Here is a 19,113-nt window from a genome sequence, read left to right on the forward strand (position 1 = left end):
GTACATGTCAGCTGTGTAGTAGGGGATCGACAGTTAAACCACAAATAATCAGTTAAGATGTATGCAGAACAGCGATCGCGGCACACTCATATAAAAATCATAGTACGCCAGGCCCATTAAAGGCGTCACAGCGAATCAGCTGTTTACCAAGCATTCCCACACATGACAAAGCATAGGCTAGACTAGATATGCAATCAGTAATTATACATGTTAAAATTTATTTCATACAAAGTGTTTGCATAATCTTGGGTTTGTTTTGCAAATAAAGCCGAAAAACAAAAAATATCAACTGAAAAAAATCTACAAAAACAAATGGATCAACATTAAAAGCAGGCGTGAGTAAATGCGGAAATGTATGCTTATTAGGCTCAACGTTATATCAAGGCAATACACATGTGGGCTAAATACAAAGAAGGCGCATAATGCAAAAAAACTATTGAAGCATTAGTATGTCGATAATCAAAAGCTAATAAAACGATGCTAAAAGTGTCAAAAGAGAGTGCTAATTTACAACTGAAAGGATGCAATAAAGTTTGATATTTATATTGCTTAGAACAACTTCAATGTGCTTTGAATGTCTTGTCTGCAGATGTGACATTTTTCAAGGGAGGGGGTGCAGTCTCCACAGGCTCCGTGACCACAAGGGTTGAAAGCAAAGTTTCGGTCGTTGTCAAAACAAATCGCACACATCTGGGATTCCCGCATTTCCTCAAGCTGAGCAAGAATACACAAATAACGAATTCAAGCCAGCCAACAGCATATATTCTGTTTGAAAAAAAAATCCTATTTAGACCAATTTACTTAATAAATCAATCAATCGCCCAGGACATGGCGTCCCCTCGCTTTGATCGACACAAGTGTCTTCCTTCGGATCGCATTCCTCTTCAAGTGTCTGTTGCCTGGTGACGTCTGTCCATGGTCTTGGCACCAATTTACTTACCAGACATAAATTTTTAGTTTAAATTTATAGACCTTTATTTTAAACTAGGCTTAAACTCCAGTTACTCCCAAGAGCCAAATCAAAAAAGCAGTTTCGATTGGACCCCTTATTTTAAGGCAGAACCCAGGCCGAAGCCCAGTTAGACCCAATATCAATGCACTGATTCGCACAGAAAGCGAAGTTACAAAATAAAAGTGGATGAATGTGAACTCAAATTGGTCTTTTTTAACCTTCCTGATCAAGTTCTAAACCAAGAAGTCCGACTCCAATTACTATCACGAGTGCCGTAATGTGATATATTCCAGCTATTTCAAGTGTACCTTGTTTTTCAGCATCTCATTTTCATCTTCAAATGGCATAACCTTCTTAGTGATCAATGTTTGACAAGAAAGGCATCGCTTCATGGGCGTGTTAGTGCCACAACCTAACAAAAACGCATGCTATTTAAATTGAGGCAATTGGTTACTTGCAATTTAGGTAATGTACTAGTGCAGGGGTCGGCAACCTTTCAGGCGACGCGTGCCAATTTACTTGTTGTTTCCGTGTGTTAATGACCTCGCGTGCCAACGTTTTTCAAAATAATAGTGGTTCGTGCCAGCAGATATCAATAATAAAGAGAAAGCGGAGTGTTTTGTTCATGAAAGGGTGAATTTTAAGATAATTGCATGATAAAAACTATAAACTAGCAGTGTAACAGGTTAAATTGTTACTTCAATATAAACAGGCAAATCGGTTGCCGTGCCATGAAAAAACACCTCGCGTGCCAACCTTGGCACGCGTGCCAGGGGTTGCCGACCCCTGTTCTAATATGATAAAATTTGCACAGATCCCCCCTTATATCTGGTTAAATCTAAAACAAGCAGTTTCAAGTTCAGTATCATCCAACAAAAACAATTTAAATTTTGAAAACCTCATTCAGATAAACGCGATGTAGCATCGATGAGCAAAGGCCAAAGGCCCTTTTGTTCAAACGTATACAAAGAATTTGCCTATATCGCTTACAAACTACAAACCGCAATTTACATTATGCCAGCTACTGGGTAAACAAATGGGATTCGGGAGTTGTACAAATAACTGTGCATTGTAAAAAACAAACCTTGACACAGAATCTTGTGGCCACATGGTTTGAACATTATCACAGCGATGGTTTCCTCACAGATAAGACATGGTTTTGGTTCCGAACTACCACCTTCCTTTCCATCACCCTGAAAGAATTAAAAACTCATTATGGCACATTTGACCGGTAATTGGCTGCACTCGTGTTCACAAGGTTGTTGGTTCTAATCCTGTCTCGACCGCTTGTGTTTTCCTGAGCGAGAGACTTCATAAACTTGGCATTTGCTTGAACCAATGGGTTGAACCAAATTAAAGTACCAATTCCTTTACTTTGAAAACAATCAATTAAAATATGGTTCAATAGGCTTACAATGAAGCAGTCAGCTAGACGGACTCCGTCAGCTGGACAAAGTTATAAACGGGCCTGAAATTGTCCGAACCCGGCCCGAACCCGATTGGTTTTTGAGAAGCCCGTTTAGGCCTCGGGTGTTGCCCTCCAACGAAGGATAAAAATGAAACAAACAAAAAGGCAGTGCATAAGAACTCTTTAAGTATGGTTGTACTGTAAAGATTGTTTAAAAACAATACAGTATAATACCAAATCAGCACAGCATTCACACACAAAATAATTTTAGTTGGCCCTTTGGCCCCATTTACAGAAAAGTACCGCACAATGCTTACAGACGTGTTGTTACTTTCAATTGCAGACTTGGTCTTCATACCACCTTGATCTGTTAAGAAAACATAACGTAAATGGTTGAATACAAAACTTTTTGCAATAATCTCTCGCTGATGATATGAGATGCGATTTTACTGTACCTTCCACCAATTCCAAGATCTCACGATGATAAATGAAGATTTGATTCTTCAGTCTGATCCCAGAGTTTGGATCCACCTGATACCGGACACTAACCAGGTTGTCCGGTTTGATGCTGCAGATCGTTCCCAACTTGTCAGTGACCTAAGGTAAGGACCAAAAAGAAAATAAAGGATATTTAAAAAATGATTTGGTCCACATAGCTGAACATGAAGACTAAACATTCAATCAACGGTTTTCGATACTCCCTTGAGAAAGACAGTCATATTTTTGTAAAGAATCGATAAACTTTATTAAACACTTGGTTTATTATTCGGATGCACAAAAAAATAAAAAAGATATTAATTTGTCAATTTTGCATTTGGAACTGTGGGTTCGTCTGGGTAAGTCAATATTACGACCGGCTGTAACTTTTGTTTTGAACTGTGTATATTCATTTGTACTTGTATGATCTGGAAGCAGAAAAAACACACATAAGTTATAAAAAAATGCTTCATCAAATCTGTATTGCTTATAATTCTTAAAACACGGAATGTCCGCAATCAAACACATCCCACCTGTTCCATCTCGTCGCTCCAGCAGTCAGTATGTGCCACCATAAAATCTTTCAAGATATCTGCCGGAAGAGAGACCTTCACCATATCTCCCACCTTAAAATCGTGGGTTCCGCTTCCGGTTGACGACCCTGCCTTTGAACTGCTCGGTCCTGCCGAAGCTCCTTAACAATCATGTTGTTTCAACAAAAAATTTGGATCAACTATAGTTTAGTTTTATAGTTATTCCGTTTACCGTTTTCTGTTCATAAAACTACTTTTGTTTTCCCTATTAGAGTGTTATTATTAGTTTTGTGATAAATGAAACTAGCATAAACATCAATAGTGAAACGTCGGAATATTCTTGAAACAAAATTTACGTACAAACTGCATCCTATATACAATGTGTATAGTGTGCTGAAATATGGATGATATTCAAACACTTTTTGTTTACATATTTGCAATTAAGCAGTCTTACCAGATTGAACAACTTTTTTTAGTGCTGCAGCTGGTTTTGTCGATGATGTCGATGGCGTAGCTGCGAAAACAATAAAGTTGGTTAATCAGCTCTATCAGTCGGTCATGTGGGCGAGAACGACATTCGACGCTACACGCTACAGAGGACACACTATTTCTACAAACATACTTTTTCAACGTACCGTAAAAAATATTGTGTACAAGTAGATCATACTCTATGTTACATCTTATTTGCCAGTAATTGCCGATTTCTATAGATTCCCGCATTTCCTCAGTACAACTTGTGTTGTAATCTATTGCGTTGTGTGACGTAACAATGGACTGCCAGTTTTGTGTGATAACGCAACGTGGTTTAGTTCTTTTCGTTGCTGACTTCCGTGGAGCACGGTGCTGCGTCGGTTTTTGTAGAAAAGCTGTTTATTGACGATTATTGGTGAGTCACTTTGTATATATGTGTTTAATGACTCAATATTGTGAATTACCATAATGACTGCTAACCGTTGTTAACTTGACCTAAACTGCAATGACCTAAAATGTCATTCCCCTTTTTTAGTAGTCGTGCTGTACGTGTAGTTGGGTTTATTTAAGTTTTATTTGTTTACGCAGCGTTTTTGTACGATATTCACGTGAAGTGTGACTTTCTACACTGTTGCTCTACATAGCTTGGTAAGCATTGTGTATGACGTCATAATGGCATATTGTGGTCTCATGTTTTATTGTGTATTTAGGTGTGTGACAGTGATTTCTGGGATCGCCCATGTTATTTGTTGTCTTCCGGTTCCCATAACAGTTGGTGAGCTTAAAGTTACATTCCTACAATTAAAGCGCAGTGCTAATGCCATGTCTTTGTAGAAACCGCTTCCTATCCGTTTCCTATTGGTTTCCGATCGTTTCTATCGCCTCCCACCGTCCTCTATTCTTCATTGAAAGTGTTTGAATATAAGATCTACAAAACACCCTATCTGTGTGGACTGCGTGTTGGAGACCTTTAGGAATCGCGTTTCAATCCCCCCTCGTGTGACGTTCCGCGCTGTAACCGGGGCGCGCTCATGGGACGTTACACTCTATGAAAGAAAACACTATATCTACAAACAGTGTGCATGACCAATCTTACGAATCTATGTTTGCATTGTGTACAAATAGGTGCTCAACTACGGGTAAAGCTACATTTCTATGAATATAAACTAAACTACACTTTCAGAAATTATTGAATGTAAAAACCAAGAAGCAACTAAAAACTAGTAAAACCAGAAAAAGGCGATAATAAGCGTAAATGGCAGGTAAAAACGTGCAAAAACAGCGATAAAAGATTAAATGTGAAATATAGGTACGGCGGGATCGGATTTTAGTCGGAACCTGATCATTTTGTACATATAAGAGCTAAACTGTGGTAGTAATATAAATCTATAACAGTGTGTACAGTGGACCTTGATGTGCAGGGGGTGCCGATGGAAGAACCTGGACCGCGTTTCGTGAGCGGTGGGTTGCTGGTGGCGGGGGTAGGTCTGGACAGAGATCAGTTGCAAGTGGACATAACAAAAAAGTCAGTAATGCAAACAACCAGCTAATTACGTAAAGGGTAATTACGTGAAGGGCAGTAAAGACAAGGGCAGAATTTGGTGCGACTTATAAAGTCAATAATGTAAATAAAAAGTCAATTACGTGAGTTTTCGCAACAGAATTAAGTGAACACCGTCTTCACAACAATCAACTGAGTTATCGCAAAATATAATTTTAGTGTGGCGCCTTGCACAACTGCGTTCTCAGAGGTAAAAAAATTGACTCTTAATCTTTCAAATACGATTTACGTTTCAGAATTCTAGGCAATTGACTGCATGCAAATGCGTAAAATGTGATTTTTACCTGTTGTGTATTGCCTTGCAGCAGCTGTAGACAAAATCTTATGTATTAACGCTAATAGGCCTATGCGTCAGGGAGAAAAACTTAACTTTCTAAGTTGAGTTAACAACAAGCCAATTACATGAGTTCTCGCAACAGAATTAAGTGAACACTGTCTTTACAACAATCAACTGAATTAGCAAAACGACAATTTTAGTAATGGATAAAAACAGTGGTGGGGTTCAGTTGGTTCGCACCGGTTCTGTAGAACCGTCTCACGAAATTTTATGAGATCAGCGAACCGGTTAGCATTACTGGTTACTGTCAATGGAGTTTTTGTAATAGAACCGACGGACAAAAATTTTGAATCCCACCACTGATAAAAACCATCAACAGCATAGCTTAAACTGACGATCTTATAAAATCCTTCATATAAATATGAACCGACTGATTCTGTTTTACCAAAGATTTTATCGGCCATTGGTTTTACTGTTCAATTAAATTCAAGTATTGCAGGAGATAATTATGGAATAAGTATACATTGATAATATCAACTCCATTGTTAAACTTCGAAACCATCAAATAAACTTTAGTGCTGTTTAACGTAATAATTAGAAGTGGTATTTTTTTCAGTTGAATAGATTGCTCAAAATGATTGCTCTGCAAGCTGTGCCACCTTTTGGGACTTTGAAAACATGTGGTTTGCGTTACAGATAAAAACAATTGACTTTGACTTTGTAGTTTTAAAATTACAAAATTTCTCCCAAAATATAATTTTATCTGTGGTTCATTGCACAACTGCGTTCTCAGAGATAAAAATCTTTGACTTTTAATTTTTCAAATACGATTTACGTTTCAGAATTCTAGGCAATTGTCTGCATGCAAATGCGTAAATTGTGTTTTTTACTTCTCATGTATCGACTTGCAGCAGCTCTTATGTATTAAAATCTTATGTATTAAAGCCAAAAGGCCTATGCGTGTTTAGGGACAAAACATTCTTTATACTGCTGAAATATATATCTGTTTAGCTAGTGGTGTAACGATTGAGCCAGGTAACCTTTGCGTCATTAAAATAAGTTACATTACAATAAACAATTAAGCAACTTTTTGTTATCTTTATACGTTTTACCACTTTTATGTTCGGTTTTGTAGAAAACACCTTCGTTTTTACCTGGTTAGCGGTAAAACACCACACTTGCGTTTGTTTAAAGTTAGATTGATCACAAAAACGTTAGACTCTAGAGTTACTGTTTAAGTATATACTCGAGTTATAAACTTGACTTTTGACCCTGGAAAAAGGTCTTGCTTATAACACTTTCAACTTTCAAAGATATTCATTATTACTTACAAAATTTGGACAAGCTAAGTTAACGCAACCACAAAGTTTGTAAAATGGAAAAAAACACGTGTAAAGGCCACGTAATCAAACAAAATTATAAATGTTTACCTGAAACTTGACCTGGTCTTGTTGAAGTGGCCTGAGAGCTAGATCCCGTGGTTGAAGACGAAGTTGCCCTTCCTGCAGGCGGGGGCGGGGGACGTTGGTATGCTTGTGGTTTTGGTAAAACTGGTGGACCAGATCTTGCTTGAGATGGCCGAGAAGTTGTGGCTGCTGGTGCTGGAATGGTAACTGCTTTAAATTGAAAAACTTCTGATGAGAATTTTCTCAAACAAACATTCTCAAAGTAGTTTGATTCGAAGCGTAGCGGAAATTTTTAAGTATTAAATGCAGTAGTGGGATTTAGCCGGTTCGCACCGGTTCTATAGAACCGTCTCACGAAATTTTATGCGATCATCGAACCGGTTAGTATTATTGCTACTGTCATAAACTTTTTGTTATAGAACCGGCTGAAATATGACTTTTGTGATAGAACCGGCTGACAGCAAAATCTGAATCTCATCAGACGGTACACTTCAACAAGTCTGAAGTCATCCATTGTTTGTTTAAAATATATATATATAAGTTATATATATAAATATATATGTATACATATATCACAGAAGTAATAGGCATCGTTGGTATCTTAAATAGAAACGGTGGCTTAAAGTTACCCTTCAATGTTTTATATTTGCTGGTCCCAAGCACAAACATAACTTTAAATAACGTCGAAACGTTAATTAATGTTTTGAAAACTGCGTAACTTCTTTACTCAAAGTCGACCTACCATGAGACACTTTCTTAAGAGTTGCAGGGTTAAAAATCCAAACACAATCGTTGTCTTCAAGAGTAACCCCAAGATCCTCTCTATCGTATTTCACTCTCACATCATTGTCAGAATCGAGGCTGTGCACAACCCCGTGCTTATTCATCAGCTGTTAACATCAAAACATGGCATTTTTCTTTGTTTTAGATTTAGACGCTTTCTGGTGTAACAGATACTAAATGTCTCCGATTTTTTTACATGTGATAAAGTATGCAACATCAACTAATGGTGTATCGACATTAAATGATGCACTTAGGCTTGTTATAATTTCATTAACTTTCGTCTTATTCTGCCAGTAATTGAAATAACTCATTTGACGTTTTGGCATCTCGTTCGAGGCGTCTACAGTAGAGTAATGGGACTGTTTGATTATATTTATTGTGTAATAACCTAATTGGTACTATTGGCGGCATGAAAATGAACATAAACCCATTAAAAAGCAATCAGAGACCCATTTTTCCTCTAACTTTAACAGAAAAATTACACGTTATTATCTTATTTATCGCCAGTTGCGAACCACAACTTCTTGACGTTCTAACCAAGTCAAGTAAACGCAACGAATCGCACTATCGTATTTTAAAGAAGATTTACAACTTACTATGACCATGTGATGAGCCCATCCTCCGTGGCCTTTCTGCATTTGTTTCATTGTCAAGGGATGAAAAGCAATTTCAACCTTGTCTCCAACCTTAAACGGCTTTTCCTTGGTAAACACTGGTTTTGATCCTGAACGAAGAAACGAACTCGTGTCGAATGTACTGATACTTTATGTGAACAATCTTATTTTTAAATGTTTGTTTCTTGCTATGCAAATGTCGAAAGGGTTGATACATTCAAGTTAAGCATTAGACCTACAAAGTTTGAAGAGTTGTAAACTGCAATTCAATTAGGCTGTATCAACAGTCTAGCGCTTGGCTATGGTTTACGAAAACACAAAACGAAACAATCCGGGGCCAGAGAGACGGTCTAATCCTAACCATTACACCTTTCTTAAGCCAGTGTTTAATGTAGCAATATAGATCCGTCTACCACGACAGTTTTACACTTACAGCCCACAAATAAAATCTAAATATGTTTTCACTCACCACAAGGCCACAAGTAATCTTTGTAATAAGCTGGACCGTTTGCAGGTGTCACACATTTCAGGTCGACCTCGTGGTTACATCCAACCATATATGTATTTTCGTTGCCGGCGCTCCATTGTACTGAGGCTGCATCGTGTGCGTGTTCATCTCTGAAACCCCTGCAAGTTAAACAGCACAAACTATTTTGAATGCAAACGAAGAAAATCTCGAAAGGCCTGCTAAGAATACATTCATACTGGGATCAGTCTTGAAGCGTCGATGCAGACCAGCAATCACGACATACTTTTTCATAAATCATAATACGTCAGGCCCATTAAAGCCATTGTAACGAATCGCTATCCCCTACTACAAAGCTGACATTTGCAGCATACAAGGCAGGCAACGGGACTTGTGATTCGACTTTCGGCGGATTCACCACTGAGCCTGTGTAGCTCAGTTGATAAAGCAAGAGTCTCGGAAAGAAAGAAAAAAATGAAAAACTCGTCCAGTGGTACTTACTTAATCTTCGTTATCCTTCCCTGTTTTCCAGCCCCGCCATCCTGGTCTCTCCATCCCCAATGCAATCCACGTTGTACGGTGGCACCAACGAACAAACCCTTGCTTTGAATGCGAGCAGATGCCTTGTCACGGGATGGAAGCAGAAGCCTACACAAAGACAAGGTTACAGAAAACCGAAACCCTAATAATGTCTTTGGAACACTATAAGCGTTTGCCAAAACGTTTAAACAATAAAGTATGTCCCGTTTTTCGTCTATTTGGGTCGTTATTTTCATTATTAATCCTGTCTTATTATGCGAAGTTTCTCAAATAAAAGTTCAGTTTTACGAATTTGATTATCCATTTCTCGATTTAAAGCAAGTTTAACTCATTGACAAACTGTTAGGACGTGAACGGACTAAATAAGAAAAGACAGTCGTATACTGCTATAAGAAAAAAAAGAGGCAATAGACAAAAAGTACAGAAAAAAGTTAACATGCGTAGACCTCTATCCAATATACTACTAAGCTTTTTAGTTTCAAAACTTGTAGCGAAAGACGTTCTTCGTATCCTTGTTAAGATTTTAAACTTTTAATGAGGAGCTTAAGCTTCTTGAAGGCGCCATAAATAGGTTTTCGAAGCAAACGCTTGCATAAATTAGGAGCAGAACCTAGAAGACTTAGAAAACTAACCCAGAAGACTTGGTTGTTTCGAACCGGATGAACCTATGCTTCATGTCGTGCTTATTTGCCATAAAACAAGGCGTGCACAAATCAAAATCTTCACAGTCGTGGCATTTCCATCTCGTGCCACGCAAACAATCATCTCGCACTTCGCATCCATCACATTGAACATTCGGATGTTTTACTCCTGATAAAACATAAAAATGAAAAAAGTTAGTACCCAAGATTTTTCAACAAACATTGAATAAAAATCAAAAAACAGCGGTACTATCGCAATAATCAATGTAAAGGATTGCAATACATGTATATCAATATTCCATATGACAAACGTTCTTTGAAATAGCGTTCTTTCAACTGTTTCGTGTATTGTAGGCAAATGTATGATCAGGAGGACAGATGCCACCGAAAATTTTTTAGCATTTTTATTTTGTTATACAATTATTTTAAATGCATTTGAAGTTCGAAGCTAATTTTTTTTTTGTGATTGACATCTGAAGGCTCATTTAAGTGTTTATGATCGCCGTCACAAACTGAATAGTTTTCCTTGCTCCAGGCTCAATCTGTACTCAGAAGCGAGATAGCGTTTCAAGTTAATAATTAATCCACAGGTTTGGTCAAGTGGTCGACACACACTGAAAGATATCACAATTTTGCCAATGTCGTCTTTCTTATCTGCACATTTATATGATTCATATTTATGTGTTTTCAATTCAGTTTTTTTGGGATTTTTTCATTGTTAAAACCAACTTTATTGAAAGTATACAATAACAGAAGCTGCAATAACCAAGGCATACATTATCAAAAAGTGTAACTTGAACATTAACGTGCACTTGAAATTAGTGTTGTCTATGTATCATTTTCATTAACTAAATAAAAGTTAAAAGGTATAAACTTAAGTGTAAGGTGTAGCCACATTTTTTAAATCCCATCCTTTACATGGGAATGTTTGGGGGAGCTGCTTGATTCACTATTGGACGGCGAAAAAGCAGTTTAAGTTTCCATATTCTTAATGTTACCTGCTTGTCGACTGTCCAGCACCAGAAGATCGTAACAATCTCCCATTCCAGCTCGATAAGAATTATTTGGACCCGAATCCCAGACAATATTCAGCCAGGCCTTTTCCACCTTGATTACGGTTCCAACGTTACCTTCGCCCCCGTCCTAAAGAAATGAAAATGGTAACGGAAAAAATAACAATAAACAAGAACCCAGAAGTCTCCTTTAGTTGCTACTAAAGCTTAAACAATGTAAATATATATTTGAATCAATTTGTGTCATTTATTACTAAAGCGAAATGTTACAAAAGCAAGGAAGGCCCCAAGGCATTCAAGAATGCCTGTATTGTATCTGCAATTTAGCTTATTACCACATAGAAAATGATAAAGTACTGCCTACAACAGCAGGTTTTAATTTTATCTGCTGCTACACGTGATTGATGTGTATTATTTGTATTCTTTTGGTAACATTTATTCGTCATTACATTTGCCACAATCGTCAAAACAAAACATGATAGACAAACCTGATTCTGCCATTTCCACGATCCACTTCGCACAACTCTGCAACCCAGAAGACCTATACAACACGAACTAAAATAAAATACTGAGCCCAATCTACTACTTTAGCCCAGTAAAAACGGTATGAATCGTCATAAATTTTAAACAACAGAACTCTTGGCATACTCTTATATCGATAATGACTTTAATCAACTTACTTTTCCTGCTATCATCGCCACTCTCATCTTCAGAATCATCATCGTCATCTTTCAGCATTTCCATGGTAATGTTAAATGCCACTAGAGCTTGCTTCAATTCCTCTGTACGAAAAAACAAAATGCAGGAGCACGATATACGACACTTAAGGTGCTTATTGTTTAGTATGGGGTGCAATTTATGACTGAACGAAAAAGTACTATTATTTCGAATGGGACAGAAAATTTGATCTCTTTACCTTACAAGCGATTTATGATTAAACTACAACCAGCAGCATTTCAGATTTAACACTGGACCGAATGTAAGTTAAAATTAACAAACGTACCCAACTTTCGTCGCCTCTCTAGATCTTCATGCAGAGCCTACAAGTACATTATAAAGACATTAAACATAGCATCTTACCCAGTGGTTCCCAACCAGGGCCCATTTGTCTATATTGAGGTTTTTCACGATTGCGGATTCTTGATTACCCTATTAGACCTGTTCAAAGCCGAAATTAGTACCGAATTCCAACACGAGATTGCCTTTTACAAGGGGGCTACAGGTCCTTCAGGGTTACTTAAAGGGGGCCACGAGGCCAAAAAGTGACTTTTAGGGGGCCACGGTCCACCAAAGGTTGGGAACCACTGATTCTAACCTATACTATCTTACTACAAAAATGTTACAGACCAGAATCGATCTTAACTTTAAGGTGTGAAAAATTTAGTGCTTCATACAAAGATTAAGCGGTTCTCAACCCTTTTTTGACAGCAAATCAAATTTGAAACCAAAGTGTGCACTTTTCGTTTTTTAAAAAGGCACCAACAAATAGTGATACCTAACCACAAATTTACAGCGAAGCTTTGAAAGCAATTTGTAGTGAAACTACATAGCGTTAATGAGGTGAAGCAAGTTGTTATAATTTACAATACAAAGTCAAAAAACGATTTCTTTCTGCTTATAAATCGACAATCAAATAGTTCCAAAACAATTTAATGACACGTAGTAAAATATTTATTCGTGTTTACCATCAACGCTCCAACAGCCCGCAATCCAGGTCGACCCTCGCAATCTGACTCATGAACAATTTTTCTAATGATATCCGGAAATCTTTGTCCACATTTGTCACAAGCAAACTGCCGGGGAGAGCCCGAACGTTCGACCCTGTTACAATGACAAGACGAAAAGAAGTTTAGATTTTCTAAAACCCTATAACAATCCATTTTTACCTGTTGGCGTTTCCCATATTGAGTTTAAGTAAATTGCGGTTAGTTCACGACTTATTAAGGATTGCTTGTTTTTTTTCAGCAGGCGCAGTTGCACAAGAGGGGAGGTCCCCTCCACCACCACACCAACCGCTACGGCTATTCCTATGGGATAATAACAATTGAGGTTACAAATATAAACAACGAAAAATCAATTAAAAGTTTACTGCGTATTGGTATAACATTTGTAACAGTGTATAAGCTTTCTGCCAGGACTAATATCAAGTTTATAGAACTCTCCTGGCAATTGTATTTTTGTACCAACGTTTCGACGTCCTATACAGGTCACCTTCACTAGGGTAAACACTGAATGGGCGTAGGACGTCGAAACGTCGGAATAAAAATACTTGCCAGAAGAGCTCTATAAACTTGATTTGTTAACAGTGTCTATTCAATATCTTTTCACTGATTCTGGTGCACATTTTGCGGTTATTTGCATCAAAAGCTTAGTAAATGATCGATGCGATTAACCGGATTCGTCTCCACCAGTTACAGGTGGTCTCACCGCAATGTCACTACTTTCGTTTTGTTGGCAATCTAGCAACGTTTTGCGCCACTGACAATCTGTGTAACCTAAGATTTGAACTTTACTTAGCTTTATTAAATCATCAAGTCATTTATTCTCATGAATTCAGATAAACCAATTGATACTCTTGTGCTTATCTTTATAGATACTAAAGATGCCGCATATAGGGGAAATATATTTAGCCCAATTCATATAGATGACTGTCTTAATCTTTTAATACATTTGAATCAATAAGCATAAGATTCATTATAGTCTTCATCCACCAAGCAATCAGCTGGTTTTTAAAGCGAAAACAACCATTGCACTAGCTAGAGCTTGACTGAAATCTTGTCGGCTATTTGGGCTTTTCAGGTCGGGGCTTAGGTTTCGAAAACGGACCTCAGTACAAACTTATATGGCATATTTGATTTATTTTTCACCTTTTCTATGCATAAATGTCAAGCCTAGCTGAGGCTTTTAATTGTGGCCCTTTCACAGAGATTTGCACTGTTATGTGTGGTATATATCTGTAGATGACGCTTACACAAAATACAGTTCATTGTTGTATCCACCTGTACTTAGAATCAGTAAGCTGTCGGCGATAATTGACTAAAGCATGCCTAAGTCCACATGTTTACTAATCAGTATTTATTTTGTCGCACATTGTTACTGCTGCGCAAACAAACTGCAAAACTGTAGCATTTCGCCTTGCTGTAAGGTTGCATAGCAATCCACCTAATATCACAACCGTACTATAGGCCATCAGAACAACATGACCTTTTGTATGACATGATTAGTATTCAAATCGTTAGAGACGCGTTGTCAAATGAGTGCTGTTAAACTGACTTAGCTTTCAAAGCAAAAAACATCCAATAAACTAAAGGTGTGGACTTGATAGTGCCTACTATGTGGGCCCTGCATGCGCATTAAAAGTATGACGACGGTACGAAATAGATGATGCTGGAAAATGCAGAACTTGAGTGTATTACTTCAAAGGGTCAAAAACAAGCACTTTAACGCTTGGTTTTGTACTTTAGCTTTAAGCCTTAAACTGTACACCCTTTTGTTACAAAACAAGCCAAAAGAAAACACAAGCCAGTGCATAAGCTCACAGCTATCCCATTTACAGTTCATTGTGTCTTTGCTAAAGCGAAAAACATTTCATTTACATTTTACAAAGCAATACGTTAGAACTTTTACGTTTACATTTGTTTTATATTGGTATTTTCAACAACTCAACATTTATTATAAGACCATGCTACCTGCCTGTTTTTTGTTAACAGCTTTGCAAAAAGAGGAACTAGTGGTGGCGATGTGGCAAAAGGTCTTTTGTGTGCATTGGTTGTTTTTTTACTGACGTCACAGTCTGACGCGCCGGAACGAAACTCGAATTCACTGAACCAGCAAAGAGGAACCAATCAACAAAATACGGGCGTTACACAAATTGTAACAACTATGTGGACATTTCAACTTTTTAAAAGTGGAACAAACAACTTCAATCGACCCACGCATTTTAAAACGAAATGCAGATAACTAAATTTGAATTTTAGTTGTTAGTTGAGTTTCATATAAGTATTTTTCTCTTATTCATAAAAATCATAACAAAACTTTACATGACTGGCAAAAAAACGTGGAAAAACAATATAATATAATTTAACCACATTTTCAGTGCGAACGGTTTTCAGCTATTGGAAGGGTTGGTAACTTAGACTTGTTGGCCAATTATCGTAAATTGATGATGTACTGTAGTTTAACCCAAAAACAACATTAAAACATTTCACACGCTTGGTAATAAACAAAACTGACAGATTGTTTAAGTCAGTGGTTCTCAAACTTTTTTTGTTGCGACGCCTCTGGAAAAGTTTTCTGGACTTGCGACGCACCAGCAAATAAAAGTTAATTAAGAAACTTATTATTAAAGTTGTGTTTATTGACACAATAACTAAAAGTTACGAAACGGAAATATTCTGCGACGCCTTTGGAAGATTGAAACGACGCACCAGTGCGTCGCGACGCATAGTTTGAGAACCGCTGGTTTAAGTGAATACATTGTGTAAAATAAAACGTATATATTATTGATACTCTACCGCACAATTTTCAAACAAAAGCACCCTAGAAAGTGGCGACCAGACGTGGCCAACCAAATTTTTTAGGGTGGGGAAAATTGACGGCCTCACTGTACTCAATATGTACAACTTTGAAAATGGCTTCCCACATAATGTGTTTAATAACCAACAGCGCTCCTGGTGACAGTAAATACTCGTTGTAGCCCCAACACTAGGTGCGACTAAAAACGCTAGAAGCCATTCTGATCGTGTTAGTTATTACTACAAGTTATGTTATCTATCACACACAAGTTTTTTTTAAGGTTTGGTTTGGGTGACCGCTAAGTAGTTTTAAGAGACCGCAAGTGTTTCATTTAAATACCAAAAACTGTAGTTGTAGTTGCAAGTCCAAATTTCGGTCCCCCAAAACACCTTAAAAAAACACTGATCACACACATTATTGTTGAGAATTAGTTTCGTCTTTTTTAGCGTCGAGAATGTGTCGTGGAAACAAATAGTTTTCCATTGTGCCATTAGCTCAAGAGTAAGAGATCGATTCAGTTAGCTAATGAAACATAGAACTATATCCCTTTAACAAAATGAAACAGTACAAAGGGATATCCACCAGACCTATTCCTAAAAAACAATCGAGTCGCAAACACTCACTTTTGTTGCAGACAAGTAGTAAAGAACAAGACAAAAGTTGTCCTTTCAGTGCAAGACCATTCTGCAGTAGGTTTTGCTATAATTACCAATCAATAGAGCGCCATGAATTACCTTGCATCCATGTCGTTGTCTTGTTGCGATGCAAATCCACGTACAGTGCCAAAATACACTGAATGCTTCTTAAAACAAGTTTCCAAACTCGGCACTGCACCCTCATTTCACAGTACAACGCAGAATGAAGTTGTACCTGAAAAAGCGTTGATTGCATCTTACGTCATTGGCTTGCGGCATCTCACAACGGATCACTATTTTCACAGTGGTTCGAAAAATATCTGGGTTTTTGTTTTATTTTTTCGGTGGGTGAAGTTTTACTAGGAAAGGCAGACGTACATTAAAAACTTAAACAAAAAAATTGACTACGTTTCTGCTTATTTCGCGTCGCACTTTCCAATTTATTAAATAAGACATGCACAAATTAGCCCAGTTTTTGGTTAAAACTTTTCATATACTTGAATTAAATGTTCAGTATGATCTTGAAAAACAATGGCATTAAATCCCTGGTTTAAAACTTTTAATATTTGCATCACACTGACAAATTATTTGGCTTCGCGAGCTAAAAACACAAAATGTTATCAAAACAAATCGATTTTCAACGTTTTAAATGTTGTATAAAACTGTTTTTGGTAGCAGATAAAATTCTGATAAGGTTATAGCTTTCTTATGTACATTATTAAGACCGTTACCAAGAGTGCTGTAGGCAAATAGATATTTTACGTCACATTGGGAAACAAACCGTGAACAGCTTGGAAATCTAGAAAATGCTTGCAAACACCGTTTTGAATCACAATGGGGTGAATGACCTGAAGGTCGTTGAACCCTGAGATGAGTCGAAACAGAAAATCCAAAATGGCGAGCAACAATCCTATGGTTTGTCAAACAACACACAGTTGGGAAAAATCTTTTTATAGCATATTTATCGGGTCGTAAACGTGTTCGACGTCCGGCTCTTAATATTCATATGTCGGTGTTTTGACAGATAGTTTGACGGGAGTAAACAGACGCCGGACCCCGCAAAGTAAAAATAAGCAGGTCGATGTTGGTTCTAGGTTGTAAAACAGAAAATGTTGTGATGTTATTTGGACCGCTATTGCTGAGTCAACAATTGCAATATTTAGTTTCAATTTTTACAACAGGGCACGGTGCAATCCTGACAAGTTTTGGAATAACAAACATATAAGATTTCGTTCTCCTTGGTGAGAAAAACAAAAATATTTGGTCGTTTTGTGCAAGTTAATATAGTGAAACTTTGATTTAATGGAAACAAACATAGCGACAATCAACCCTATTTACACTTGGGCGCTATTTAAAAATCCATGCGATTTACTTGCAGTGCGGTGTCCATTTGTAACCACCCAATTTTCCGTTTGTGTGATGATTTTGTTCTTGTCGTAAGAAAGTGCTCGGCATAACATAAATGCGGCTTATGTATTGCTCGTATGCAGATTTTTGCTGACTGTCCCTTCTGTAAATTAGCAATTTTCTGTTCAATTTGGGAAATATATTGCAAAATGATAGCTTTTAATACGGCAAAACCAATGGTTGATAAAATCCTTAACTGAACAGAATCAGTTTTATGTTTAAATTAAGAATATACATTTTGCCCATATGGCACCATCAGTTCCTACTCAAATCGATCTTATAAAAGCAAAGTTCAAATAGCAAACTTAATTTTACAAGACTGATTTGCTTTGTTCAAACTGTTACCAGGATATTATCTCTAAACCAGGGGTTCTTAACCAGGGGTACGTGTACCCCTTGGGGGTACGAAGCATCAAAGCAGGGGGTACGACATGCAGTGTGAAATTATATGCTATTTAGGCATATTTGTGAAGAATGCGTAACAAGTTACTTTGTTATATATCTAGAACGGGTTAGTTTTGTACTACTTACAATACTTTTTAATGCATGCATTCAACACTCAAGTTATAAATACACTGAGTGTAATTCCTATTATTACAATTTTATTTATTCCGTCGGCCATTGTAGACAGGGGGTACGAGAAAATTTTGTGAAAGCTCAAAGGGTACGAGCGCAAAAAAGGTTAAGAAACACTGCTCTAAACCAACATGAAAATAGTGTCGTTTACTGCAGCTTATCATTTATTGGCTCATATGCTTTTACAGTGTCGTTTACCCGTTCAATTATTTCATAGTATTTATTTATTTCGTGTTATTTTTAGCTTTTTACTAGCAATCAATACATCTTCTGTTTGTTAGTTGTTTTAACGTACGTTATTCAGAATGAATTGGCAATCATTGCTCGCTATTGGTACAATGTATGTTGTAATGAAAGTTGAACAACCTTAAGTTCAATGAACTGCACATGAGATGAAAGTTATGTTTGTCCAAAGCTCCAAGCCTTGCTCTGCCTCATAATCTACAACCCACAAAGTCAACTTTACGACTTTACCACTCAAACCAGTGGAACAATGGGAGCAATGGAGAAATTCCCAAACGAGGCAGCTCAACAGTTTTTCTGATGATTTGTCAATCCTTGCACAGCCGAAATGGGAATCCCCTTGCGTTTTGTTGACGAAGTGTCGCGTCGCAGTTTTGAAACGCGACACGCGACTTTCTTTTCTCCCAAATCGCCGGGAAATGCTGACGCAACGTCACCACAGGCATTGCAACTCAAATTAAAACTTTTAATTTAGCTGTTCATCAGAATATAATAGCAGAGTGAAGGCTAGTATAAGCTTAAGAACAAAAAGGTGCCGGTTTTGGCCAAATAAAAGTGTCTAATTTAGTAAGCAAGGCAAACAACTTTGAACGTT

The 19,113-nt window shown here is 37.4% G+C and overlaps 1 protein-coding gene across 6 annotated transcripts; it reads right to left on the reverse strand.

Moving 5' to 3' along the window:
- Nucleotides 1–201: 201 nt before the first annotated feature.
- Nucleotides 202–16,560, reverse strand: LOC145229875 (uncharacterized). Of its 6 annotated transcripts, none has more exons than XM_080095216.1 (20): nt 16,392–16,560; nt 13,029–13,169; nt 12,828–12,963; nt 12,146–12,182; nt 11,823–11,924; nt 11,631–11,683; nt 11,128–11,272; nt 10,121–10,298; nt 9,450–9,596; nt 8,952–9,109; nt 8,465–8,592; nt 7,828–7,975; nt 7,110–7,280; nt 3,825–3,884; nt 3,371–3,531; nt 2,816–2,957; nt 2,678–2,727; nt 2,037–2,145; nt 1,261–1,364; nt 202–714 (listed from the first exon to the last, which is right to left on the reverse strand). In XM_080095216.1, the coding sequence occupies exons 2-20, from the start codon at nt 13,043–13,045 to the stop codon at nt 550–552; spliced, it is 2,211 nt and encodes a 736-aa protein (XP_079951342.1). In that variant the 5' UTR covers nt 13,046–13,169; nt 16,392–16,560; the 3' UTR covers nt 202–549. The 6 variants fall into 6 exon arrangements, with proteins under 6 accessions (XP_079951342.1, XP_079951341.1, XP_079951339.1 ...); XM_080095215.1 differs by having other exon boundaries at nt 7,110–7,292; nt 16,392–16,551; XM_080095213.1 differs by having other exon boundaries at nt 7,110–7,295; nt 16,392–16,551.
- Nucleotides 16,561–19,113: the final 2,553 nt, after the last annotated feature.

Source organism: Phallusia mammillata, chromosome 5 (genome assembly GCF_965637545.1).
Source record: "Phallusia mammillata chromosome 5, kaPhaMamm4.hap1.1, whole genome shotgun sequence".
NCBI classification, from domain to species: domain Eukaryota; kingdom Metazoa; phylum Chordata; class Ascidiacea; order Phlebobranchia; family Ascidiidae; genus Phallusia; species Phallusia mammillata.